This window comes from Eschrichtius robustus, chromosome X, assembly GCF_028021215.1.
Source record: "Eschrichtius robustus isolate mEscRob2 chromosome X, mEscRob2.pri, whole genome shotgun sequence".
Classification (NCBI taxonomy): domain Eukaryota; kingdom Metazoa; phylum Chordata; class Mammalia; order Artiodactyla; family Eschrichtiidae; genus Eschrichtius; species Eschrichtius robustus.
Genome location: NC_090845.1, coordinates 134,477,240 through 134,505,239, shown reverse-complemented (window position 1 = coordinate 134,505,239; position 28,000 = coordinate 134,477,240). Strand labels below are relative to the sequence as shown.

Sequence of the window (28,000 nt, the reverse complement as noted above, 5' to 3'; positions counted from 1 at the left end):
TCCCCGTCTCCCGGGCTGGCACAGGGCGGGCGGCACACACCGTGCCGGGTGCTCGGAGACGGACGCCGGGGATCGCGGGGAGCCAGGGACGCCCTCCACCCCCGTCAAGGCCCCGCCCCCAGCTTCCCGCGCCAGCTCCCGCGGCCTCCAGCCGCTCGCTCTCCCACCCAGCCCGGCTCCGCTCTCCCGCGCGCTTGCGCCCGGTCCCCGCGCCCCTCCCCTCCCGCCGCCGCGGGCGCGCGCGCTGTGCCCGTCGTCCCGGGCGGGAGCTGGAGACCGCGGGGCCGGCTGCGGGCCCGAGAGCAGGCGCCGGGAGCGCGGCCGGGCGAGGCGGGAGCGCGGGCGCGGGCCTGGGCCGCGGGCGGGGGCCGCAGCCGCGCCGCCGCCCCCCAGTCGGCTGGCCGGGCTGCGGCGCCACGCGCGAGGGCCGGGCTCCCGGGGCTGGTGGCCATGGGCGGGAGCCGGAGGCGGCAGCGGCGGGCCCCGCGGGCGGGGAGGCGCGCGGCCTACGGCCCCTGACGGTCCCCAGTGGCCTGGCGCGCCCCCGCGCCCCCTGGGGGGCCGTAGCCAAGCAACGCCCGGCGCGCCCGCCCATCCCCCGCTGCCCTTTTTTTTTCCTGGCCGGGTGCGAGGGAGCATGCCCGCGCCTGGCCTCAGCCAGCTAAGAGTTAACCCGAGGGGCGTGGAGCTGCCCCCCCCTCGGGGGCGTGCCCCCCTCCCCCGCTAGGCGGCCCGCCCCCCGCGCTAGGGTATGGCCCCCGGCCCTGGCCCGGGACCCGAGGTCCCGCGCACGGGCCAGTGAAAGGCGTTTTCCCGTTCCCGCCCTCCTTCCCTCGCCGGCCAGCACCATGGGATGTAATATGTGCGTGGTCCAGAAACCGGAGGAGCAGTACAAAGTGATGCTTCAGGTAGGGCGGCTGGGCAGCTGGGACGAGGGGCGTGGGCGACACCTGGGGAAGAGCTGGCCCGGGGGGAGGGCCGGGTGGAGGGGCACGAGGGCTCGAAGAGGAAGAGGCAGGGAGCCATCCCCGCCCTCAGTTTCTGGGGCTGCTGGGTGTTGGTACTCCGTGGGAACCAGGCAAAGATGGGGGGGTCCCTGCGCGGGGGTAGGGGTGCGGGGCGCATCCCTGGCTCGCCCGGAGTACATTGATTGGGACGCGAGCCCTGGGTCCAGATCGGCCCGGGTCGGGAAGCTGGGCTCAGCCCAGGTCCTGTGCGCATACACCCCGGGCCCGGGAGCCGGGAAACGCGTTGCTGCCGGCGCCGGCGCGGGATGGGGGTTGCATAGCAACGGCCTCCGTTCCCTGCACTCGCTAGCCCGGGTGGACCCAGGGCGGGGGAGGGAGCAGGGCTCCCGCGGCGCGGTGGGGCGGGGCAGATCCAGGTCCCCTTGGGCCAGGGGTACTGGAGCGCGCGGGCCGCCCCGCCACCCCGCCGACGCCTGGCCAGGGTCGGGTATCTACCCCCGCATCCACTCTCCGCTCCGGCCCTGCCCAGACAAACGGTGGGCTCCCCGTCCTTGGGAGCGCCGGGTGAGTGGCTGTCGCCCGGTCGGCCCGAAGGGCAGTCTGCGGGAGTCGGCGCCCGGCCTGCCCTAGGCCCCGCAGGGCCTTGGGGCCTTGGGCGGTGGGGGGCGTGTACCGGGCAGTGCTCGGCGGGGAGGGAGGGGAGACTCCAGGTCGCGCTCCCGGACCCGGAGCTCGGCTTCCTTGCTGTGCGTGGCGTGACTTCGTGAGTGCGTGCCTGTGCCCCGTCTGTGTGTTCGCGGAGGCGCCTCCGGCCCTGCGTGTGTGTACTTTCTGTGTGCGCTCTGAGAGCTGTCTAGAGAAATGTCCCGGACGGCGTGGTCTGAGACGCCCCCAGGGCTCTGTGGAGGGAGTTCAAGGTTAGAGGGAGTCGGGACCCAGGGGCAGACCGGGCGCAGACAGGTATACGTTTCTACTCTGGGTTTATTGGTCCGGACTGGGGAGCAAGTGCAGGTCGGAGAGGTGTTGGCTGGGGGAATGGGGTCTCCTTAGAAGAATAGGGGGAACCCCTACAGGCATCGGCCGGGGCGCGGTGGGGATTGGGGAGCCCGCGGGAGTGCTGCATTCGTGCTGAGAGCGTAGTTCCTCTGGCCGTCCTGGGCGGGAGCGGGAGGAGGGCAGGACGGGCATCTTGCCCCAGCCTGGCGGCGCTCCTCATCCGCTCTCCCGGGCCGGTCTCCCGGGGCGCGCGGGCCCTCTGCTTTCCCCGCTCTCGGCCCTCCGCCTTCTTTCTGCCATTCTCTCCGCCACCCCCACCCCGCCTCGTGCTTCCTCCCATCTCTCGTTCCAGCTGTTTGGAAATCTTGCCTGGCCATTGCCATTCCCCCTCGTGGGATCAGGTTCGGGAATGACCCAGGCTGGGCCGCGAGCAGTCCCGTGGAATCCCAGTAGTGGGCACCAGGGCTACCGGCGGGAGGTGGGCTGCACTGGTTGGTTGATGAGGCCGTGGGGTCCCATCCTCATTGCTTCCTTTCTTGGAATCATTCCATCAAATGGCAAGCGAATCCTAAGCGGCTGGCTCTTGACTTCCTCCCAGAGGGATTGATGTAGTACTTCGTTAAAGGCCAGTCCCTTGGGGATGTGTGGAAAGTGGAGGGCAACCTGCGCTGCACTGCAGCCCCGAGATGAGCCATGGTTGGGAGGCGACGCTGCTGTGACCCTTCGGGTTCCCCATGGGCAGTGGCAGGGAGGCTGCCACAGGTCTGGCTGGCACGGCCTTCAGGAAGGCTTGAGGTGAACCTGGGCTGGAAAGTCCCGGGCCAGGCTTTTCTCCTGGAGAGGGAGCCCCACGCCCTGGGCAAGTAGCTCCCCAGGAGGAGGGCGGCCCCAGGCCACCGCCTCTGCCTTTCCTCATCTGCAGCCCTCAGTGACCAGTCCCTGGGAATGCTGCTCCCTTTTAAAGCCCCTGCAGAAGTTTGGACAGAATCCGAGGCTGGATGCAGTTTTATTTTATTTTACTTTTTAAATTTCTCTTTCTAAGTTAATTTTTTTTGGAGTATAGTTGATTTACAACGTTGTGTTAGTTTCAGGGTGTACAGCAAAGTGAATCAGTTATACATATACCCACCCTTTTTTAGATTCTATTCCCATACAGGTCATTACAGAGTATTGAGTAGAGTTCACTGTGCTACACAGTATGGATGCAGTTTTAAAAAAGGAACTATCCTTTAAAAGTAAGGGAAGACAAAAGAGAATTGAATTAAAAAAAATCTGGAGAGCAGGTAAAACCATTAACTATCCCAGATGACTCTGGGTCTGGGGGCTGGCGTCCCAGGCGCAGCAGGGAGCTTCTCCTGGTCCCAGCCTCTTTTCAGAGGGGAGGGAAGCTTTTGTCCCAGAAGACCAGTCAGTCTCCAGGACCCCTTGCCTGCCCCCCCTTAAACTCTGGTGCTTCCCGGCTTCAGAGAGGCTTCTCCGTGGCTTGTCCACACCCACCTGTGGCCTCTGCACCTTACCAAAATAAGGAACCCCACCGAGATACAGTTCAGGCCAGAGAAATGCACAAGTACACCTACACCACTTGCCATGTGGCTTCCTTATGCTGGGGTGCCCTGGGGCCCCTTCCTAGATCCCCAGAGGTCTCTGACACCCAGGTTAAGAAGTCCCAAGTCTCTTATTCTAGCCTTGAGTTCCAGACCCTCTTCTCCCGATAGTTCACAGGCACTTAAAAAAAAAAACCAAAAAACTTTATTGAGATATAATTCACATACCCTTGTAAAACACACAATTGAGTGCTTTCTAGTATATTCAGAGAGTTGTGCAATCATTACCACTGTTGAATTCCAGAACATTTTCATCACCTTGGAAAGAAACCCCATACCCATTAGCAGTCACACTTCCCCCAATACCTCCTAGGCTCTGGCAACCACTAATCTACTTGTCTTTATGGACTTGCCTGTTCCAGACATTTCATCTCAATGAAACCATACGATACGTGACCTTTGTGTTGTCCGGCTTCTTTCCTTTATCGTGTTTTTAAGGCTCATCCATGTTGTAGCATGTATCAGTACTAAATTTCTTTTTATTACTGAATAATTTTCCATTGTATGGCTGTACCACGTAATATTTATCTATTCATCCATTGATGGACATTTGACTTATTTCCACCTTTTGGCTAGTGTGAACACTGCTGCTGTGAACATGTGTGTACAAGTATCTGTTTGAGTCCCTGCTTTCAATTCTTTTGGGTATATACCCAGAAATGGAATTGCTGGATCATATGGTAATTGTGTTTAGTATTTTGAGGAGCTGTCTGTTTTCCACAAGGGCTGCACAATTTTACATTTTACATTCCCACCAGCAGTGTATGAGGGTTCCAGTTTCTCCACACCCTCCCCACACACGTTTTTTATTATAGCCATCCTACTGGGTTTGAGGGGACATCATATGCATTTCCTGATGAGCATCTTTTCCCGTGCTATTGGCTGTTTGCATATCTTTTCTGGAGAAATGTCTATCTTTATGCTTGTACCACATTGCTTTTACTAGAGCTTTGTAAGTAACTTTTGAAGTGTGGCTCTTCCAACTTTGTACTATTCAAGATTGTTTTGTCTATTCTGAGTCACTTGAGTTTCCATATGAATTTTAGGATCAGCTTGTCAATTTCAGAAAAAACCAGCTGTGATTTTGTAGGAATTGCATTGAATTCGTATTGAATATTGCATTAAGTATGTATTGAATTTGCATTGAATATTGCATTGAATTTGGGAGAGTATTCCCCATGAACATGGGATGCCTTTTTATTTGGATCTTCAATTTCTTCGCTGCGCGGCTTGTGGGATCTTAGTTCCCCAAGCAGGGATTGACCAGGGATTGAACTCTGGCCCTCGGCAGTGAGAGCGCAGAGTCTTAACCACTGGACCGCCAGGGAATTCCCTGAGTCTTCAATTTCCTTCGCCAATGTTTTGCAGTTTTGTTAAATTTATTCCTGAGTACTTTATTCTTTATGATGCTATTGTAAGTAGAATTGTTTTCTTAATTTCCTTTTCATTTTTCTCATTGCCACTGTATAGGAATACAATCGTTTTTTTATATTGGTCTTGTATGTTGCAACCTTACTAAACTCATTTATTAGTTCAAATAGTTGTTTTGAGTGGATTCTTCAGGATTTCCTATATATAAATAGAGGATAGTTGTACTTCCTTTCCAATCTGAATACCTCTCATTTCTTTTTTTTTTGAATTTTATTCTATTTATTTTTTTATACAGCAGGTTCTCATTAGTTATCCATTTTATACATATTAGTGTACATATGTCAATCCCAGTCTCCCAATTCATCACAGCACCACCCCTCCCCCCGCCACTTTCCCCTCTTGGTGTCCATACGTTTGTTCTCTATGTCTGTGTCTCTATTTCTGCCCTGCAAACCGGTTCATCTGTACCATTTTTCTAGGTTCCACGTATATGCGTTAATATACGATATTTGTTTTTCTCTTTCTGACTTACTTCACTCTGTATGACAGTCTCTATATCCAACCACGTCTCTACAAATGACCCAATTTTGTTCCTTTTTATGGCTGAGTAGTATTCCATTGTGGATACCTCTCATTTCTTTTTCTTGCCTATTTGCTCTGGCTAGCACCTCCAGTACAATGTTGAATAGAAGTGGTGAGAGTGGGTATCCTTGTCTTGTTGCTGAGCTAAGAAGCTTCCAGTCTTTTACCCCTGAGTATGAAGTGAGCTGCGGTTTGTCATAGATGCTCTTTATCAGGTTGAGGAAGTTCCCTTCTATTCCTAGTTTGAGTGTTTTTATCATGAAGTGTTGTTAGGTTTTGTCAAATGCTTTTTCTGTGGCTATTGAGATGGGCCCTCGATTCTACTGACGTGGTCTATCACAGGCACTTTACGTGCGGCATGTCAGAACCCCAGCTCCATTTCTGTTATCCCGGTCTTGTCCTCCAAGGATACTTAACCAAGTGTGGGCGCTGGGGGCATGGGGGGGCACAGGGAGAGCTTGAAAAATCTGGAAATGACCCTGAGTGGGGGAGGGTCATGCATGTTGTTAGGAAGAGGAAGAAGCCAGGTCGTAAAGGGCAGAAAGGGAGGTAGCCTGGTCACCTAACACTGAGACACAAAAGCACGTTCTGAGAGCCTTTCCTGGTGTCCCTGCTTGCCGGGCCTGTGTCCTTCTCTCTGACACCATGACCCCCATGACGTGGATCTGTCTGAGCCATTGGTAGAAAAATTCTAGAAAATGCAAACTCATCTATAGTGACAGAAAGTATTTGCAGGGATGGGTGGAAGGGAGGGATGACAGACAAGCAGGAGGACGCTTTTGGGGATGATGGAAATGGTCACTATCTTGATTGTGGTGATGGCTTCACAGATGTATATATACACCTTATACCAAAACTTTTCAAACTGTACGCTCTAAATATGTGCAGTTGATCATATGGCAATGATACCCCAGTAAAGCTTTAAAAACAAGAAACACACGTACACCTACCAAAGGAAGAAAAGCACGTGAGAGCACTTAGCCCACCAGGGGCCCCTGGTGGGGCTGAGTGGGTCTTTCTCTCCTTCTACTTCAGGATCCCTGCCAGGGAAGACAGTGTGGTGTGGGGACACTGAATGGCTCACTGGCTCAGTGCCTCAGTTTCTTTCACCTGCTCTATGGGAATAAAGAACGCCTGCCTCCCGGGGTCATTGCCATTGGGAAATAAGCGGCACTGGGTCCCCTGGGATCTCATTTGGGTGGGGGTGGAGTTGCTGCCATCAGGCCATTTGGTCAGGCGTTAAGGCGTGGAAATTGGATGGAGAAGGCATTCCTCATGAACATGTCACAATTAATGTTCAGTGACAGGAGAATGTCCAATATTATTTTGAGGGTTTTTCTAATAAGAAAGAAGGGGGAGAAAAACAGAGGCGCCCTGAGTTGTGAAGTGTAACGTATAAGATTACTTAGGCGATGGACACATGCCAAGGTGGAGGCACATTTGGTCCTTTTGCACGTGAGCCAAGTCAAGAGAAGAAAGATTGAGAAGCTGGGGCTCAGAGCTGGCTTTGGGTGTGACAGGCGTCTCCCCTCTTTGTAGTGCAATCTGTCTCTTCCTCATGCTTGCTTTGAGCGGTGGAAATGAAAAGCACTCCATAAAAGATACCATTTTGATTACTGCGAGCCCGGGGAGCTTGCCTTTGGGCCAGCCAGGTTAGCCCAGAGGTGGGGGCGTGGGAGGAGGTTTCCCATTATCATCCAAGGTGCCTGGGAAGCTGTGAGCACACACCCAAAGACTGATCTTAATGATGACCTCAGGAAGTTCTTTGCTTTTCCATACTGGCCGCATGTGGGGCATCCCTCATTCCCAGCCTGTCTCTCCAGGCAGGACTTCAGAGGTGCCTGAGAGGCCTGCTCTTCCCTGGAAAGGCAGGGGGGCCAGGGCAGGTGGATCAGATTTCCGCTTGCCCCGGATGGGCACCACCCACCCACTGCCCTTTGTGGAGTGAGAGCGGGGAGGAGAGACCCTTCGAAGCACTCACTTGCCTGTGGTCTGAATCCTGTCCAGGTGTGTGCAAGTCCGCCCTGCTTCCTCAAGGGGGTGCTCTGGGCCAGCACGACTCTACCCTGAGGCCCTTGTTAAAATGCAGGATCTGCTTGAGCAGGTCCAGGGTGGGGCCTGGGATTCTGCGTTACTCACAACCTCCCAGGGGATGTCCATGCTGCTGGTCCTCCGACTACACTTTGAGTAGCTAGGACCTCGCTCAGGACCCGGGATAAATCAGTGAAGCCCCAGATTATGTCAATATCACCTAGGAAGTGAGTTTATCACAAATAAGAGGGGGGAGGCCTCACCTCACACCTATCAAATCAATTTCCAGGGATAATTGCCCAGGTGGGCCCCCAAGGGACATAATCTGTTCTTCCAGGCTACGTGCAGCTCACTGAGCCTCTTCCCATCACCCACATCCTTACCAACCTACAGGCAGCTCACATGGGTACCCAGACACACACACCAGCCCCAAACTACTAAAAAGTCCTTTGAGATGAAGGCTTCCTGTGCTTCTTCCTTCTCTCGCTCCTGCCCCTGGGCAGCAAGAGTGGGCACAGAGCTCTGGGGGTGGATGGTATGGCTTGTCCAGGCAGCCTCAACTGGGGGCATGCCATTCACTGGGCCAGTCACATGTTGGCATGTAGTGCTGTGTCCCTGCTAGAATTCTAACAAATTAAGGCATTCTGCAGCCACCAATGCAATTCATCCAGTTGGGGGTCATCCTTGGATGGTAAAACCATTAGATAAAGGTTGCTGGGGAAAAGATAGTCACTGGGTCTCAAGGTGTCACCCAGATTACTTGTGCATTAGGGAGGGAAAATGCAACTTTACAAGGGAGACACCAGGTGATCAAACCGAGCCTCCCTAACGGTGGGCAGCCCGGCCCCCTGCCCCTCCTCGCCCTGTGCGGGGAGGGAGAAGGACAGAGCCTGCCCTGGGCCGTGCTGTCCTCAAAACACCTAAGCTGAATCTAACCAGGAAGGAAGCGGGCAGATCCAGACTGGGACTTTCTACAAGGCGAGTGCCCTAGACTCTTCCAAGAGGTCAGTGTCATGAAAGGTTTTTTTTTTTAAAATGCATAGTTTGTTCTAGATTACAGGAGACTAGAGACCTAATGACCAAGTGTGTGATCCTTGATTGGATCCTGGATCTGAAAAAAAAAGAAGAAAAAAAAACAGCTCTAAGGGCATTAGCAGTACAATTGGAGAGATGCAGGGGTGCTGTGTCAGTGTTAAATCCCTGAGCACATTAAGGGTGTCGCGGCTTCCCGGGGTGGGGCGGGGGCGGGGGCGGGGGTGTGTGTGTGGAGAGCGTTGGTGCCAGCATTTTGCTTGGGAACGTGTGTGTAGAGAGGAGGGAGTAGGTGCGGTGGAATGTGCACTCCCGGGGAGAGCTGGGTGAGGGGAATGCAGATGTCCACGGTCAGATGCGCCAACGTTCCTGTGGGTTGACAATTTTTAAGCTCCAGAGATGGGAACACATGAATGAGGACTTCTGCTGGGCCACTGAAAAGATGGGAGCGCACAGAGCCTGGCTGGCTTCTCCTTTCTCTGTCCCGCTGAGCCAGACGCGGCTGCGTCCCAGGTGTTCCCTGGACACTCGCGACGGCAGGGCTGAGAGCGCGTGGCACGGGGCGCCAGGGCAGAGGCTAGCTTCCGGTCTGTGTTCTCGCCTAGCCTAGGTCTCCCAATCCGCAGGGTGGGGCTGGGAGACTCACCCCAACCGTGGGCGCCCCTCGAATTGTGTCGTTAACCCCTCCCCCTCGCGTTACCCTGGGTGAAAGGGGAGGTCCCTAGACCTCCCGGGGAGCCGTGGGGCCCGCGGGACCCCCAGTCACCCGGGCCAGGGCTCTTTTCTCAGCCTGCCCTCCCTCTTCTCGCCGCTCAGAGATTCCCGATCAGAGCATTTGGGAAGTACGGCGAGGACCTCCCACCCGGAGCCTCCGGCCCGGTCGCGCCAGGCCCCCTAGAGCGGGGTCCGGAGACCCGCCCCGGCCGGGAGCGGGGGCGGAGTGGTGGGGGCGGAGGACTCGCGCCGGTCGGTCGGGCTGCGCCGGCTGCTGGCGCCGGAGACGCGGCCAACGGGCGGCCAGCCTAGCTCGCGCCGCCGCCGCCGCCGCGCGCTCTTTGTCTGCGGCTCCGCGCCCGGGGAGGCGGGACGAGCGAGCCTGGGCCCCGCCCCGCGCCTCCCCGGGCGCCGCCGCGTCGCCCACCGGGCCCCTGCGGGAGCGCGACTGCCCGCCGAGCTTCCTGCGTTGCTCTGGCCTGACCCCTTGTCCGCGAGTCCCCTCTTGCCCGCATGTCCCCCTAGTCAGCCCCCATGTCTCACCTGACACCGATATCCCTTCTGCTGCGCCCCCCCCCGTGTCCCTCCCTCCTGCCCCCGTGTTCCCCTCGCTTATTCCCAATATTGCCGTACCTTCTGCAGGTCTTTCCCTCAATATTGCTGTACCTTCTGCAGGTCTTTCCCTCAATATTGCCGTACCTTCTGCAGGTCTTTCCCTCGCTTTCTTTGGCATTTAAAATTTTTTCCTCCTCTGAACCTACCTTTCCCATCCAGCTTTCAGTCGCTCTCAGGCGTCTGACCTGGTAAAACCCAAACGTAGCGCTCTCCCACAGCCCCAAGCCACAGCCCCAAGGCGCTTCCACCCCATTCTCTGCAAAAGCTCCCAAAGGCTGAGTCTATCTATATAGGTCGGCTGGGCGTCGCCCTCCCCATTGCCCCCTTTTAGCAAATCCTGAGTACCCTTCTGCATCCTGATCCAATCCATCCTCCCGGTCCTTGGTGCAGTCTTGCCCAGACTCCCTCCTTAGCTTTCCTTCTCTCTGGCTGACTTAAGCTCTGTGTCTCCTCAACTGCTCAGTGTCAGGGTGCCTTAGGGTCCTCCTTGGGCCTCTTATCCTCTGCTACACTCAATCCCCAGGTGATAGCCTCCATCTCATGATTTTAAGTCAAGAACAATCAATCCCTGCTTGAATTCAGTAGCAGTGGTCATATGACACCTGGTTTGGTGGCTTGGTTTGGGATACGGGTAAGCGGAGTGGGACACTGGGGATGTCTGCAGGTCTCAGGAACTTCAAATCAGAGGTAAAGATTTGCATTGATTGAACAAGTTCCGCAGGCCCCGCCCCTCCCCCCACCCCTGTGTCTTTTCCAGTGGTCTTCACCTCTGTAAGGGCACCGGTGGTCTCGGGATCCGGGCAGCAGTTTTAATTTTTTATTGTGGGAAAAGATATATGACATCAAGTTTGCCATTAGTGACACTGAGTACATTCACGGTGTGGCGCAGTTGTCACCACCAGCTAGTTCCTGGACACGTTCATCATCTCAGAAGGGAACTTCACACCATTAAGCAGCCAGTCCCCATTCTCCCGTTCCCCAGCCCCTGGCAACCACTCATCTACTTCCTGTCCCTATGGATTTGCCCGTTCTGCAATCATACAGTACATGGCCTTTTGTGCCTGCCTTCTCCCACTCAGCTGGGCTGTTTTCATCCACGTTGTAGCATGTAGCAGGACTCCATTCCTTTATATGGTGGAATAATCCACTGGGTGGATGTTACCACATTATGTTTATCCATCTGTTGGTGGACAATGTAGGTTGCTTCCAAATTCTGGCTATTAAGAATAGTGCTGCTGGACTTCCCTGGTGGCGCAGTGGTTAAGAGTCCACCTGCCAATGCAAGGGACATGGGGTCGAGCCCTGGTCCGGGAAGGTCCCACATGCCGCGGAGCAACTAAGCCCGTGCGCCACAACTACTGAGCCTGCACTCTAGAGCCCGCGTGCCACAGCTACTGAAGCCCGCGCGCCTAGAGCCCATTCTCCGCAACAAAGAGAAGCCACCGCAATGAGAAGCCCACACACCGCAACAAAGAGTAGCCCTCGCTCGCCGCAAGTAGAGAAAGCCCGCGCGCAGCAACGAATACCCAACGCAGCCAAACATAAAAAAAAAAAAAAAAAAAAAAAGAATAGTGCTGCTGGGAATTCCCTGGCGGTCCAGTGGTTAGGACTGAGCACTTTCACTGCTGGGGCCCAGGTTCGATCCCTGGTCGAGGAAATAAGATCCTGCAAGCTGCGCGGGGTGGCCAAAAAAAAAAAAAAAAAAGGATAGTGCTGCTATGAACATTTGTGTACAAGTTTTTGTTTGGGTGCCTGTTTTCAATTCTTGTGGTACTGCTGGGTCATCTGGGAACTCTAGACAGTTTTCCACGTCCACTGCTGTTGACATTCCTACAAGCAGTGTGTGAGAGTTGAATTTCTCCATATCCTCATCAGCTGTTATCTTCTGTGTTTTTATTTCAGTCATCCTAGTGGGTGCGAGGGGATATCTCATTGTGGTTTTGATTTGCATTTCCCTCGTGATGAGTGACGTTGAGCATCTTCTCTTGTGCTTGTTAGGTGCCCCTCCTCCCTCACGGTTCCTTGGTCATTTTCCCCAGCTCAGCAGCAGCTCGTGGCAGCCCCATCTCCACTACCACCCCCTGAGCTGAGCCATTGCAGTTGTCTGCCGGTCTGTCCCCTGCCTCCGCCCTGTCCCCTACGTGCCTTATTCTCCAGCAAGCGCTAAGTCCTCCCATCCTAGGGCTTAGCACTGCCTGCAATGTCCTCCGAAGTCCCTAGCATGGCTGGCTCCTTGTCATCTTTCAGGTCTCAGTTCAAATGTCACCAGAGAGGCTGTCCCTGTGCGTTCTGTCTAAAGCAGCCCCCGTCCAAACTCAAGGCTCTGTGCGCTCATTTCTGCCCCGGCACTGGTCTCCCCAAACAACGTGGGGATCATGTCTGTCTTGCCCAAGGTCGTTCCTCCTGTTCTGCCGGTGCCGGGTGAGGCTGGGCTCTGAGCCGGCAGTGGGCCTGTCCCCGAATGCCCTGTTTGGGGACACATGCCCTCTTCCCTCCAGTGGTTCCTGGCTGACCAGGGGCTGGAAGGGTCACGGTGCGCCCACACCCCATGTGCTGACCTCACCTCTTGGTCTCTGCCGTGGACCCTTGGAGCTGCAGCCTTGCCCCCCCTTTCCCTCCTACCTTCCAACCAGGACCCTTGCGGGAGGGGCTGTGTGCTGGATCCCACCAGGCTCAAGCCTCTGCCCACAGCTTGAAGCAGGCTGCCTCTCAGCTTCCGAAAGGGCAACCCGGCATGGTGGGGGTGGGGGGAGGAAATCCCACTCCCCCTCCCTTCCTGGGCTCATTCTCCCATGTCCCTCTGATCCCTGGAGAAGCCCCGGGGAGACAGCACAGCACGGGCTTGTGCCAGGAATCCCTTGTCCTCGGCCCCCTGGGGATAAGGGGCTGGGTGTCCCCCAGGGCCCCCCTCAGCGCCTGAGCGGTGGCAAGTGGCCCAGGCACCCAGACTCCCTGCCCGGGTTCAGCCGCTGACGCTGGGGGCCCTCTGCTTCCTTGCTCACCCCCCGACACCCTGGATTGTTCGAAAGGCCTTCGCGTACCCACCACACTGCCTCACAATCCTCCTTTGGAGCTTGGGTTGAGCCGGTCCCTGAGCCGGCTGTGTGCCAGCTGTGTGCCAGCTGTGTCCCGGCTCCTCTCCCGCACCCCTCCCACCCTCACCTCACTGCCCGCCGCCACAGGCACCTGCCCTCCGCCGGTGTGAGGGGCCTTGCCCCGGGGCCTGGCCTACCTTGAGGGGCTGGGGTGGGCACGGCCTCCCTCTGGGGCAGACCTGGGGGCCTGCTGGCTGTGCTCCCCCGCCTGGTAGGCTGGCACCTCACCTCGCAGGTCAGTGCCTGCACACCCAGGGGCCTCCTGCCGTCCTCTGCTCAGACGCTGGGCTGGGGGAGCTCAGGGCCCGCTCCTTGGCCACCCACAGAACCCTCTCTGCAAAGGCAGTCCTAGAGCCAGTGGGGGGGGTGTGACGGGGAGGGGCATGGGGGAAATGGGGGGCGGGAGGGTGTCTGCTCTGTCCCGTCCCAGGCCTGAGACCAGCTGGCAGCCCCATGGCAAGGCCCTCCTCCAGCCTTGCAGAACCAACTTCCTGATGCTCTGTGGGGTGGGCGTGGGGCCCTCCTGGCCACCTCTCCTAGGAGTGGAGGCTGTGACTCGTCTCCGCCACCTTCCAGGCCGGAGGTCCTGGAGTGAAGGCTCTGCCCCCGTCTGGCCTCCGTCATTCCCTCCGGGGCTCCAGGCTCCCGGGAGCTGCCCCTTCCATTTTGGGGACACCTGGGCCAGAAAGCACGTGCCGAGCTTCCTCAGATCGGATCTGGATGTGAAGTCTGCTGTGACTTCATCGCCACCGCTCCCAAGGGGCCTGAGCCCAGAGGCTGTACCGCCTGCAAGGGCTGCCCAGGAGCAGGAGCCCAAAGCAGCCCACAGCCCCCGAGCCTGGGGCCTCAGGGAAACTGAGAAAAACTCAGAACAGAGCACAGGCTAGATTGTTTTATTTTTTTTTAATTTATTTATTTATGGCTGCATTGGGTCTTCGTTGCTGCACGTGGGCTTTGGGGGGCTACTCTTCGTTGCGGTGCGCGGGCTTCTCACTGCGGTGGCTTCTCTTGTTGCGGAGCATGGGCTCTAGGCGCGCGGGCTTCAGTAGTTGTGGCACGTGGACTCAGTAGTTGTGGTTCGCGGGCTCTAGAGCGCAGGCTCAGTAGTTGTGGCACGCGGGCTTAGTTGCTCCACGGCATTTGGGATCTTCCTGGACCAGGGCTCAAACCTGTGTCCCCTGCATTGGCAGGCGGATTCTTAACCACTGTGCCACCAGGGAAGTCCGAAATTAAGGCGTTTTTAAGAAAATATTTCCTATCCCTTACAATCCTGTTTCCCACCAATTGTTCTCTTCTTCGTTTTGATCTTTATCTTTTATGCTTTCATGCTGGAGTGTCCTCAGATGTTTAGTGAGCCTTGGTTGTCATCTCATATTTAAGGATGGGATACTAAAAAGCTTATTGGAAGGGATGGGCTTGTCAAGTACGGGCTTCATTGTAGGGTGAAGTACCTGGGCTGTTTTTGTGGGGAATCCCACTGTTACCCTCTTTGGTCCCTTCCTTTTGGAACGCTAAATAGCCCAGAGAAAGACCCAACGCAGCCCCAAATAAATAAATAAATTTTAAAAAATAATAAAAAAGTAAGAGACAACCCAAAGCTGAGGGAATGGCTGGGATGGTCACTGGTGCTCAGCTTTCAGTCCTAACTAACTCCTTTTTTTTTTTTTTTCAATTTATTTATTTATTTTGGCTGTGTTGCGTCTTTGTTGCTGCATGTGGGCTTTAGTTGAGGTGAGAGGGGTCTACTCTTTGTTGAGGTGCGCAGGCTTCTCATTGTGGTGGCTTCTCTTGTCGCAGAGCATGGCGCACGGGCTTCAGTAGTTGTGGCATGTGGGTTCAGTAGTTGTGGCTCGTGGGCTTCAGTAGTTGTAGCACGCGGGCTCAGTAGTTGTGGCTCGCGGGCTCTAGAGCGCAGGCTCAGTAGCTGTGGCTCGCGGGCTCTAGAGCGCAGCCTCAGTAGTTGTGGCTTACGGGCTTAGTTGCTCTGCGGCATGTGGGATCTTCCCGGCCCAGGGCTCGAACCTGTATCCCCGCATTGGCAGGTGGATTCTTAACCACTGCCCCACCAGGGAAGTCCCTCCTTCCAGTCTTTAAAGAAAATATTGTGTGATAATTGATACTTACGCACGTACCAATGAATATACATAACGGGCACATCCATTCCAAATAGTTTTCAAAGCCCCGTGAGCCCCCGTGCACCCTCTGAGCTGGCACACTTGTGGCAGCATGAAGCCTCCGTGGGCTCACACCTCCCTCCTCGCCTTCACCCGTCAGCTGCCTCCCACGTGCTGAGATCCACGCTCTCAGAACTGGGTCACCAATGCTATTTTTTTTGAAGTTTGTAAACATTTTTTCAAAAAACAATTTAGCCATGGTATATAAAGTTTGGAAAAAAGCAAATTCTCAGATTTCCATTTCCTTCAAACAATGTTTTTTTATATTCTTTCCCAGTCTTTTTCCATAAACATATACTTTACATGGCAATCATCATAGTTCACATGCCATTTTATATCTTTTTTCAGAAACAGGCTTGTTATTGGAAGACTCTGGTAGAGCAGCTGTACACTTCGATGAGGCAGACACCTTTTTTTAAAAAAATATTTATTTATTTATTTGGCTGCGCTGGGTCTCAGCTGCAGCATGTGGGATCTTTAGTTGCGGCATGCGGGATCTAGTTCCCTGATCAGGGATTGAACCCGGGCCCCTCACATTGGGAGCGCAGAGTCTTAACTGCTGGACCACCAGGGAAGTCTCGAGGCAGACACTTGTGCTTAAGACTGTTGTAAATTTTTGGGCATTAAAAATAATGCTGGTATCTCAATAAGTTAAATGTAGAATGACCATATAGCCCCAAAGATTTGAAAACAGGGACTCAAAAACTTGTACACAAATGTTCACCGCAGCGTGATTCACAATTGCCAAAAGGTAGAAGCAAATCAATGTCTGTTGAGGGATCAACGGTCTGTCCGCACAATGCAATAGTTTGGAATATGATGGAGTATTACTCAGCCATAAGAGGAATGAAGTACTGATGCCGGCTGTAATGTGGATGGACCTAGAAAACATGCTTGAGGAAAGATGCCAGACACATCGGACCACCTGTTGTAGAATTCCACTTATGAAATGTCTAGAGGCAAAGAAAGGAGATTGGTGAGTGCCAGGGGCTGGGGTGAATTTGGAGAGAATGGGCATGGGGTCTCCTTTTGAGGGGATGAAAATGTCCTGGAATTAAATAGATGTGATGATTGCACAGCTATGTGAATGCACCAAATGCCACTGAATTGTACACTTGAAAGTGGTTAAAATGGTCAATTTTACGTTTGGTGTATTTTACCACAATAAAAAAAACCATGAATGCTGCTCTGAGCATCCTTGTGATTCACGTAATATCGATTCTGATTATTTTAGGATCTATTACTTAGAGTCAATTTACTGGATCAAAGGGTATGATGAACATTTTCAAGGTTCTTTATAGTTATTGACAGATTCCTCCAGCAAGTTTACCATTTTATGCTCTGGGGTAACGTTCAGACTGAGAGTGTGTGGTCTGTGATGGGGTCAGCCCGCGCAAGGGACGCAGTGCGGGGGAGTCTGGAGGCGGCTGCTTCTCCAGGGACCTCTCCAGCCCGCGCCCCAGCCCAGGCTCGCAGCTGCTTCCAGGGCAGGGATCTCCAGGTAAACGGGAATCAGGCCCTCAGCGAGGGGAGGGGGAGGGCCACCTGGGCAAAGAGGCGCCTCTGAGGCGCAGGTCCCCGCCCCCCTGGCAAAGCAAGGGCACCTTTCTGCAGAGTCCTCAGTGGAAGCAAAGCGACTTCCAGCCCAGCTGGGTCCGGGTTGGAGCTTCGGTCCACAGGGCGGCCCCCTTGGGCAGCATCTTCGAATCGATTTTCCTGACCATGGGCTCAGCGAGCAAGTATTTGCTCTCCCTGAACTAGAAGGGCTCCTGGTGAAGCTGAGCCCAGGTCCACGCGAGGTGTGGTGTGAGTGTATCCGGCCAGGCCTTCGGGCGGCCTCCAGAGCCTGATGGAAGGCGAGTCACCCTCAGACCCCCTGCTCAGCATTCTCCCTGGGTGGTCGCTAGGCCTTAAGTGAGTGTGGGTGACAGGAGGGGGGCAGGAGGGGAAGAGCAGGTGTCCAAGCAGCAAGAAGGAGGGTGTGTGAGGGGGCAGGAGAGTGCCGAGGGCGGGGGTAGGGAGCCCAGAAATGAATAAGCTTGGCTGGAGTGCTTAGGGGGAAGGTGGCGAGGGGAGGGGGTGGAGAAGACCCTCTGCAAGAGGAAGAGAGTCCAACGCAGGGTCCTAGACCTACCCCCACTGCCACCAAGCCATCCCACCACAGCCCATGCCCCTACCCAGACCACCTGCCCAGAGCCCCCCACCTCAGCCGAAGCCCCGCCTTCTCACCCCACTCCTCCCCACCCTTCCCCCCAAGGGTACCCACCCCCCACACGGCCCCAGCCCCTACTATATATACAGCAAGGAGGGGGCTTCTCGAAGCTGTCCCGGCTGAGCCCGCTCCCTGCCCCTCACCAGCCTGAGATGCTGACCGTGGTGGGCCTGTCCGGGTGAATCCCTTAACCTCCCCAGTTTCCTCAGCTGTGAGGTGGACATACTCTTAGTGCCTGTTTCATAGTACTGGCCGTAAAGCAGTCAGAGCAGAATGGGACACTGTCGCCCGTTAGTAAATGGTAGCTACTATTATTGGTTTGTAGCTATTATTAGTAAGAATAGTAATGGCACCCTTGCCAGTATTATAGCCACCCAGGCCAGAAACCTCTGTGCCCCCACGTCCCCAAGTCTCACCCATTCCACATCCTAATGGGTGACGGCAGCAAGAGCTCCCCAGCTGGCCTCCCTCCCCCTGGCTGCCCCTCCACGTGGAGATGTTCTGGAATATTTCCTGAGTTTGGGAAAGTATAAGCATCAAAAATGATGTCGGCACGCGCGTGTACTGCCACCCAGCCTCGATGTGGGCCTTGTTGGCCTCGGTGTTCTTCCCACCCCTGACCCCATTCCTCCCCTTCTCTGTCCGTGGGGATTCAGGTTTGTCATTCTGAGGCACATTTTCTACTACGTGTGCTATTCATAAGCAGGCGTGTCGTCACAAACCACATGTATGACGATACCACAATCTTTGGAGCCATTCTACCGACGGCAGACCCTCGGCTCTTTCTAGCGCTCAGCTATTAGGGTGACGCTGCTCGCTTCCCAGCGTCCCGAAGGGGCATCAATTCAAGCTTATGGGTGGGTTCAGGCTTCCTTTTCCTGGAATGCCCGTTTCCCTACTGAGGTCTGTATTTTCCCAGTGCTTTGTAGGAATTCTTTATTCTGGGTAATCCTGTATCAGTTCTGTGCATTTGTAAGGATCTTCTCTTAGTCTGTCCTATCTTTTCACTGTAGGTATGGCGTCTTTTGTTGTCCAGAAGTTTTACATTTTAACATAGTCAAATTTATCTTTTCCATTCTTGTTTGCCCACGTTTTGTCTTAAGGGAATTCCCTGGCCGTCCAGTGGTTAGGATTCGGCGCTTTCACGGCTGCTTTCACTGCCAGGGCCCAGGTTCGATCCCTGGTCGGGGAACTAAGATCCTGCATGCCGTGAGGCATGGCCAAAAAAAAAAAAGAAAGAATTGCTTCTCTATCTCAGCATCATAAAGACACTGTTCTCTCGCCTCCGAGGTAGTTTTAAAGCTCGGTCTGTTTAAGACTTGGATCTACTTTGAATTGCTTGGTGTGGGTTTAGAGCAGTGGCAGCCGGGTAGGTGGGGAGTGCCCCCCGGCATGTGTAGACAGTGGCCTTAGCTTGAGGGGGACTCTGAAGGGAAGCTGGCTTGGGTTCAGGCATTTTGGGACTGGAGCCGGGCCATTTGAACGGTGGCTTTGCCGGTGCACGCGAGTCTTTCTCTTCTTCATGGCCGTAGGGTGAGTGAGGACGAGAAGGGGCAGAACACTGGATCCTTACCGTGTGCCTGGGCCCGCACCGCCTTGCCCGTTGCCCCGCATTTCCCATCTTGTTGGTAGCCTTCACCCTTTCTGGGAGGGCTCCTGTCTTACCTGTCCTGGTCCCACACACCTTCATTAGCTCTTGGGGCCCATCGTGACTGCTGAGGAGGAGAGAGGAGGCTGAAGGAGCCCCAGGCGCTCTCTGCAGGAGTGGCCCAGGAGCTCCAAGCCTCCACACCCAGAGGTCTGCCTCTGCTCAGCACCACGTGGGTCAAGGGGAAGGCTGCTGGGCTGTCAGGGGCATCACTCCGGTGGCCTCGATCTGCTCTGTGGTGTGTGTGCCCATCCCCCTCTTGACATCCCAGACCACCCTGCACTCCCCTCCCACTGCCTGGGCCCATTTTCCATAGCAACGCTGCTGCTGGGTAACATTTCCAGGGAGAAATACATCCCTGTGTTTCCCAGTGTCACCTGAGCGTCCCACTGCACATAGTGAAAATGCGAAACGCCCCCCGCCCCCCACCAACCCCGGTCAAAGATCCTTAGCACAGCTCTCGGCCCTTGGCCCTTCTGCTTCTTACAGGAGCCCTTGACTTAAGGGCAGTGGGGAGCCGGTAAATGTTCTGAAACCCAAAGCCCTCGTTTGGAGACTTTGTCGATTTCCGTGGTGTAAATACGCCTACCATGGCCACCAGCCCGATGTCACTGAACGCGGGGATGGGAAGACATGCGCAGTCGCACACCGCCCTATGGTGTGTCTCCTTCCAGACACACTAGACCAGATAAAAGTGTAGTAAAATAATTAGAAAGCCATGAGCTTGGAGGACTCATTGCCTTTGTTTTTATTTTTATTTTTATTTATTTATTTTTTTAAAGTTCACACAATGAGATTCTTTAGTAAGTATTCCAAGGGACTGAAGAAACATGGTAGTTTAAGATACAAAAGATAGTCACTCTAGGATTAAAAACAAGAAAATATTTATGATGATGGTCACCATCTATATTTGGCTTTTTATTTCAAAAACTGACTTCTCTCTTTTTTTTTAACATCTTTATTGGAGTATAATTGCTTTACAATGGTGTGTTAGTTTCTGCTTTATAACAAAGTGAATCAGCTATACATATACATATATCCCCATATCCCCTCCCTCATGCATCTCCCTCCCACCCTCCCTATCCCACCCCTCTAGGTGGTCACAAAGCACCGAGCTGATCTCCCTGTGCTATGCGGCTGCTTCCCACTAGCTATCTCTTTTACATTTGGTAGTGTATATATGTCCATGCCACTCTCTCCCTTCGTCCCAGCTTACCCTTCCCCCTCCCCGTGTCCTCAAGTCCATTCTCTACGTCTGCGTCTTTATTCCTGTCCTGCCCCTAGGTTCTTCAGAACCATTTTTTCTTTAGATTACATATATATGTGTTAGCATACGGTATTTGTTTTTCTCTTTCTGACTTACTTCACTCGGTATGACAGACTCTATGTCCATCCACCTCACTACAAATAACTCAATTTCGTTTCTTTTTATGGCTGAGTAATATTCCATTGTATATATGTGCCACATCTTCTTTATCCATTCATCTGTCGATGGACACTTAGGTTGCTTCCATGTCCTGGCTATTGTAAATAGAGCTGCAATGAACATTGTGGTACATGACTCTTTTTGAATTATGGTTTTCTCTGGGTATATGCCCAGTAGTGGGATTGCTGCTGGGTCGTATGGTAGTTCTATTTTTAGTTTTTTAAGGAACCTCCATACCGTTCCCCATAGTGGCTGTATCAATTTACATTCCCACCAACAGTGCAAGAGGGTTCCCTTTTCTCCACACCCTCTCCAGCATTTATTGTTTGTAGATTTTTTGATGATGGCCATTCTGACTGGTGTGAGGTGATATACCTCATTGTAGTTTTTTTTTTTTTTTTTTTTTTTTTGGCTGCTTTGGGTCTTCGTTGCTGCGCACAGGCTTTCTCTAGTTGCAGCGAGCAGGGGCGACTCTTTGTTGTGGCACGCAGGCTTCTCATTGTGGTGGCTTCCCTTGTTGCGGAGCATGGGCTCTAGGCGCGCGGGCTTCAGTAGTTGTGGCACACGGGCTCAGTAGTTGTGGCTCGCGGGCTCTAGAGCGCAAGCTCAGTAGTTGTGGCGCACGGGCTTAGTTGCTCCACGGCATGTGGGATCTTCCCGGACCAGGGCTTGAACCCGTGTCCCCTGCATTGGCAGGCGGATTCTTAACCACTGTGCCATCAGGGAAGCCCCTCATTGTAGTTTTGATTTGCATTTCTCTAATGATTAATGATGTTGAGCATCCTTTCCTGTGTTTGTTGGCAATCTGTATATCTTCTTTGGAGAAATGTCTGTTTAGGTCTTCTGCCCATTTTTGGATTGGGTTGTTTGCTTTTTTGATATTGAGCTGCATGAGCTGCTTGTAAATTTTGGAGATTAATCCTTTGTCAGTTGCTTCATTTGCAAATATTTTCTCCCATTCTGAGGGTTGTCTTTTCGTCTTGTTTATGGTTTCCTTTGCTGTGCAAAAGCTTTTAAGTTTCATTAGGTCCCATTTGTTTATTTTTGTTTTTATTTCCATTTCTCTAGGAGGTGGGTCAAAAAGCATCTTGCTGTGATGTATGTCATAGAGTGTTCTGCCTATGTTTTCCTCTAAGAGTTTTATAGTGTCTGGCCTTACATTTAGGTCTTTAATCCATTTTGAGTTTATTTTTGTGTATGGTGTTAAGGAGTGTTCTAATTTCATTCTTTTACATGTAGCTGTCCAGTTTTCCCTGCACCACTTACTGAAGAGGCTGTCTTTTCTCCATTGTATATTCTTGCCTCCTTTATCAAAGATAAGGTGACCATATGTGCATGGGTTTATCTCTGGGCTTTCTATCGTGTTCCATTGATCTATATTTCTGTTTTTTTGTGCCAGTACCATACTGTCTTGATGACTGTAGCTTTGTAGTATAGTCTGAAGTCCAGTAGCCTGATTCCTCCAGCTCCATTTTTCTTTCTCAAGATTGCTTTGGCTATTCGGGGCCTTTTGTGTTTCCATACAAATGGTGAAATTTTTTGTTCTAGTTCTGTGATAAATGCCATTGGTAGTTTGATAGGGGTTGCATGGTATCTGTAGATTGCTTTGGGTAGTATAGTCATTTTCACAATGTTGATTCTTCCAATCCAAGAACATGGTATATCTCTCCATCTGTTTGTATCACCTTTAATTTCTTTCATCAGTGTCTTATAGTTTTCTGCATACAGGTCTTTTGTCTCCTTAGGTAGGTTTATTCCTAGGTATTTTATTCTTTTTGTTGCAGTGGGAAATGGAAGTGTTTCCTTAATTTCTCTTTCAGATTTTTCATCATTAGTGTATAGGAATGCAAGAGATTTCTGTGCATTAATTTTGTATCCTGCTACTTTACCAAATTCATTGATTAGCTCTAGTAGTTTTCTGGTAGCATCTTTAGGATTCTCTATGTATAGTATCATGTCGTCTGAAAACAGTGACAGTTTTACTTCTTCTTTTCCAACTTGGATTCCTTTTATTTCTTTTTCTTCTCTGATTGCTGTGGCTAAAACTTCCAAAACTATGTTGAATAGTAGTGGTGAGAGTGGACAACTTTGTCTTGTTCTTGATCTTAGAGGAAATGGTTTCAGTAAAACTGACTTCTCTTTTATCCAAAGTTCTGAAAGCAGCCAGATTCATTGGAGGTAGTTTTTCCTGTAGTCACATCTGCCCGACTTTATTGAATTTCCTTTTCTTAGTGAATCGTGAGGGTTGAGTTAAATGCTAAATATTGGTGTTTATATAAGGAACATGCATGTTTGCTTTTGCCTTTGTTTTTAATAAAGTTCATTTAGTTGTAAGTTTGTTCCATTGAAAGGTCGATACTGGCTGTGTTTAATGCTGCCTCAAGCATTTCTTGACAGTTTTGGCTCTGCTAAGGGCTTCAAGGCCAGTCCTCACATTCCCTTGGTGCCCGGCCTTTGCCAGTCCGCCCTTCACATGCCTCCCCAAGTACACATCAGCAGCCAGCCCTTTTCTCCCATGCACTCAGCCCCGCGGCCTCCATTCCCTCTTCCCTTTATAACTGCAGCCTCTCCGGCTGTCCTGATCCTCTTGGGCTGTGCTGACCATATTCTTACAACTAATACCTTCTTGGCTGACAAGCTGTTTCCTTGATACCCTTTGATCCAATAATTCCACTTTTGGAAAATTTCTCTAACATAGCAACCATAGATTACACAAAGATATACGTAGAAAATAGGTACAGAACATACAAAAAATGTGTCTCTGCAACCTTCTTTATAATAAAATTGAAAACCACTAGTGATGGACAGTAGGGACCAAGCCAACACACAACGGATGGTCCATGCGCAGGCTGGCGTGCTCCAGGCCTTGGGGCGCCTGCAGTCACAAATCGAAAAAAGAGCAAGAATGAAATATGCCAACACATTCACAGCTTTTACGTCCCTGAGATGGTGGGTGATTTTTGTTTTCTTCCTTATGGTTTTCTGTATTTTTCAAATGTTCTACAACGAAACTGTCTTTTTTTATAATTAGACAAACCTGATTAAAAAAATCTTTTCTGACCATGTGAAGATTACAGAGAGGGGAACATAAAAACTGAAACTACTATCTACAAGGACATAACCAAGTAGCAGCAAGGTGATTATTTGGGTTCCATGAATCAGAGGAGCCACTGGCTGGCCAGGGGTCCCTAGGACTCCTTGTGCTTTCCTTTGACAGCCCGTCTTCCTGGAACGACATCCAGGGCTGGCCTGTTCCTTGCAGCCCGGAAGACATGATTTTGCAATTGCATTGGGCATCTCTGTGAAGAACCCCTTCTCCGGAGACTCCCGGGGAGGGGGTGGCACTGTGAGAATTGAAGACTGGGACAACAGTGGTCTTGTAAGGGCCACTTCCTCAGCACCTCTCTTAGGCTCGGTGTGTGTTGGCCTTTTCTCTGTGGTGAGTCGTTGCTGCCTTGAGGACAGAGACCCTGTCCTCTGAGCCTTCTTGCTCTTCCGGACTCTCCCACCTGAACCCATTTGTTGACTGACTCCTGTCGGCAGAAGGGAGTCAAGGTCTCCCTCCCACCTTGATATGTTGGATGATCCCAGCAGATGCTCAGTCATTGCCAAGGGGGCTCCCCGTGATCTTCTCACACCAGCTCTGGCCTCAGTGCTGCTTGAAGGAGGAGGACGGCCGAAGGGGATCTAGGGCGAGGCTCCCCGGCCCTCAGGGCGTGGCACCATGCGGGGGCAGGGCTGAGAAGTGGGGTTCACCTGGAATGAGGGTGCCCAGGGGTAAGCAGGGCCTCAGCGGGTCCTCACGGGGACATGTCATGTCTCTGCCGCAGGTGAACGGGAAGGAGCTCTCCAAGCTGTCTCAGGAGCAGACCCTGGAGGCCCTGCGTGCCTCCAAGGAGCCCCTGGTGATCCAGGTGCTGAGACGCAGTCCCCGCCTCCGGGGGGATGGCTCCTCCCACGACCTGCAGCTGGTGGACAGTGGCACTCAGACCGACATCACCTTCGAGCATATCATGGCGCTGGGCAAGCTGCGCCCACCCACTCCGCCCATGGTCATCCTGGAGCCGTACGTCCCGTCTGAGCTGTGAGTCGCCCTCAGGAGGGCCCCGGGCCCTGCCTCCAGAGAGGGCAAACCACCTGGGGCGGCTGCCCCATGCCACCCAGAGGCCACACTGTCGCAGCTCTGGGCGTGGCAGGGAGACCCCGACTGGCTGCCCCCGGGCAGGAAGCAGGCTCCTTGGCCTCCAGGGCTCAGGAATCTCCGGGCCTCTAGCCTCTGGCTGGACACCAGCTGGTGAATGGGCCTGGGGGTCCTGACACGCAGGCTCCCCACTGCATCTACCCCCAGGGCCGAGGGAGGACCGTCCCGGGACCTTTGCAGCCGGAAGGCTGAGGTCCTCGGCTCCTCCTCCTCCATCCTTCCTCCTCCTCTGCCGCCCCATCGTCTTCTGCCTCACAGGCATCAGCCCTTGAACCTTCTCGCATCCTTGTCTGTCCCATTCCTCTCCCTGCTCTGAACTCTCTCCATCTCTTCGGCGTCTTTCTTTGGCCCGCTCGGAAGAAGGGCCTCTCATCCGGGCCTCGTGGCTCACGACTGTGTGAGCGCTGACTCATTTCGCTAGACTCACCCCGGGCGGCAGGGAGGTCGTCCCGGGATCCCCTCCTCCACAGAGGTAGGCCTGGGGCTGGCAGTAGCCAAGCTTAGCCTCGGGGCAAGGAGGGCCGCCCCCGGAGAGAGACTGGGCCCTCTTCCGCTCCCCAGCAATCCTCCAGGGCCTGGATAACTCCTGGGGGCACTGCATGAGTGGGGCCAGTGCCAGGTGGGAGGGGCATCCGCAGTTTGGAGAAGTCGGTCCCTGCTGGCTGGCATGGTTAGAGGAGTCTGAGCTAGCGGACAGGATGTGGTGGGATGGGATGGGACAGGGCGGGGCGGGGAGAGCTAGGCATGCCTGGGTCCTCGGTGCAGATGCCCTCACACTCCTGTTCAAGAAGTATTCCCGCTCTTTGCATAGATGCATGTAGCTCAGAAGGAGGGGGTGCAGAAGAGGTAGCTGGGCCGCCGCCTCCCGAGACTGCACCCAGAGCAGGGCTCCATGCTGAGCTCACTGGGAGCCGGGGCTAGGGAGGGAGGGGAGCAGATGGCTGGCCTGACGCCCCGCTTCTCCTGGGCAGCCCCCCCATCAGCCATGAGTATTATGACCCGGCGGAGTTCATGGAGGGCGGCCCACAGGAGGCAGACCGTATGGATGAGCTGGAGTATGAGGTGAGCTGGTGGCCAGCCTTGGGCGCCAGCCCCGGGACGTCTGTCTGTAGCCCAGCTCAGGCCTGGCTCCTGAACCCCCAGGCGGCTGGGCCTCGCGGCCCTTTCCCACGCGTGGCTCAAGGGCTCAAGGGCCAAATTGGGCTGAGTTGGGGAGGGCACGGGTGAGGTCCCTCTGTCAGTGTGTGTTGGTGAGTCTGTGTCCCACGCGTGTCTGTACGCTGTGCGTCCTGTGTGTCCTGTGTGTGTCTTGGGCATTTCCTGGTAGGGGACACCACAGGACACACGTGCCATTTGGGATGGTAAGAGAGACCTTTGGAAACTCAGCTCAGGCGACACGGTCCGGGGGGTGAGGCTGGGCCGAGGCTGCCGTCCCTGCAGCTTCTCCCTCTGTTTGTCCATCCCCCTTGTGGCAGGAGGTGGAGCTGTATAAAACCAGCCACCGGGACAAGCTGGGCCTGATGGTCTGTTACCGCACGGATGACGAGGAGGACCTGGGCATCTATGTTGGAGAGGTATGAAGGCAGGACGGGGGGTTGGGATCTTCTAGAAGGCAGTGGAGCTCCGTGCGCCTTCCTGTGTGCTGGGACGTGACAGCTGGACTTGGGGGTGCCCATCTGTACAGCACCTATGAGGGGGCCGGGGCACCACGGTGGCAGGCGCTGAGGCAGGCAGGGTGCGGCACACGAAGACTCCCGTGCCATCCTATCCCCACAGCCTTGCCACGCTGCCCAGGGCTCTGAGGCGGCCCATAAGGAGCCAGCTTAGCGTCACAGGGAGGCTGCCAGCCGGCGAGGCCAGGGCAGCCAGTGGCTTCGGTGTGTGCCCAGCCAGGCAGTCGTCCCCAGGAGACCTGTGCCCGTAGTGGAACAGTGGGGCCTTGCGGGGTAAGGCAGGATGTGGTCCGGCCAGGCTTTGTTCTCCCGCCACGTCCTTCAGGAGCCCTCCTGGTAATCACAGGGGTTCTTCTCCGCCACCCGTCTGGCAGGTGCTGGGTACTTTCCCATACTTTGCCATGCTCAAAAAATCAGCCCTCCGTTCACACTGGGGCCTCTGAGGCAAGGCTGCCCCTTCCTACCAGACGGGCACCTTAGGGAGGGGGCCGAGTCCCCACGATGCGCGTGCCTTGCAGGTGAATCCCAACAGCATCGCAGCCAAAGACGGCCGCATCCGCGAGGGAGACCGCATCATCCAGGTGAGCAGGGCAGGCAGGCCCCGCCAGCTCTCCTTAGCCAATTCTAGCTCTCTCCTGCTCAGAGCCCAGCCTGATGCCGGGCATCCCGCCATGCCTGAAACCAGGGCTAGGACTCATCTGCCTCCTGCACAACCACGCGGGTGGCTCCCGTATGCCCGTGGGTTCTGCTGGCGTCTCTGCTCGGGCCCCTTAGCAGCCTGTCCCTCCGTGCCCCAGACGTGAGCATGTGTCCTGCTCCACGCCGCCCTCTGAGCACGTGCGCTCTTGTGTGGGCCAGGCTGTCTTCGCCCCCGGCACCTTCCACTTGTCTCCATCCTGCCAGCGCTCGAGAGCCTGTCCTGGCCCAGGGTGCTCGCTTCGGAGCTCCCTGCGAGGGGACCCCTGTAGCTCAACTGGAGCCTGCCCCAGAGCCAGCCCTGGTGTCCTCGTTGATTGTCCCTTGGCCTGCCACAGATAAATGGTGTGGACGTCCAGAACCGGGAAGAGGCAGTGGCCATCCTGAGCCAGGAGGAGAATACCAACATCTCCCTGCTGGTGGCCCGGCCTGAGAGCCAGGTGTGTGTGCCCGGTAGGGTGTCCTGGGTCCCCTGACATGGGGCTTTCTGTCTTGAAAGCTGCCGACTAGGGCACAAACATGCCAACAACCTGGCACTGGTGGAGGGCGTGGGGGCGTCCGGGGCCCATTTCCCTTTGTGGCCTCTGATGGCTGAGTGGGCTGGGACCTCGACGCAAGCGGGGTCATTGTCTGCGGAGGCCCTTAAGGCAGTGGGGACAGCACGGGCCTGTCTCTGCAGCTGGCGAAGCGGTGGAAGGACAGTGACCGGGACGACTTCCTGGACGATTGTGGCTCTGAGAACGAGGGGGACCTGCGGGCACGGAAGCTGAAATCCCCCCCTGCCCAGCAGGTGAGGAAGGAGGAAGGGCGGTGGTGGGGAGGGCGGGGAGGGTGGGCAGGAGGGCAGAAGGAGGAGGGGCTTGGGGGGCTGCGGGAGATGGACCAGACCCGAAAGCCCTTCCGATCTCCATCCTCCCCCCGACGGCGCCCCCACTGGTGGGTCCCAGACTGAGCGGGGCTCA

General features: G+C 54.5%; 1 protein-coding gene across 3 annotated transcripts in view; it reads left to right on the top strand.

Annotated features, from left to right (window-relative positions):
• Window positions 1–848: 848 nt before the first annotated feature.
• The window catches only part of PDZD4 (PDZ domain containing 4), a 28,717-nt gene continuing 1,565 nt past the window's right edge, over window positions 849–28,000 (top strand). Inside the window, exons 1-7 of one of the 3 annotated variants that reach the window (XM_068533168.1) lie at window positions 849–908; window positions 24,299–24,534; window positions 25,641–25,731; window positions 26,145–26,243; window positions 26,861–26,923; window positions 27,377–27,478; window positions 27,718–27,828. In XM_068533168.1, coding sequence (XP_068389269.1) covers window positions 849–908; window positions 24,299–24,534; window positions 25,641–25,731; window positions 26,145–26,243; window positions 26,861–26,923; window positions 27,377–27,478; window positions 27,718–27,828 — 762 coding nt within the window. Of the gene's footprint in view, window positions 909–24,298; window positions 24,553–25,640; window positions 25,732–26,144; window positions 26,244–26,860; window positions 26,924–27,376; window positions 27,479–27,717; window positions 27,829–28,000 lie in introns of all 3 variants that reach the window. The other 2 variants (XM_068533167.1, XM_068533169.1) reach the window with 2 other exon arrangements.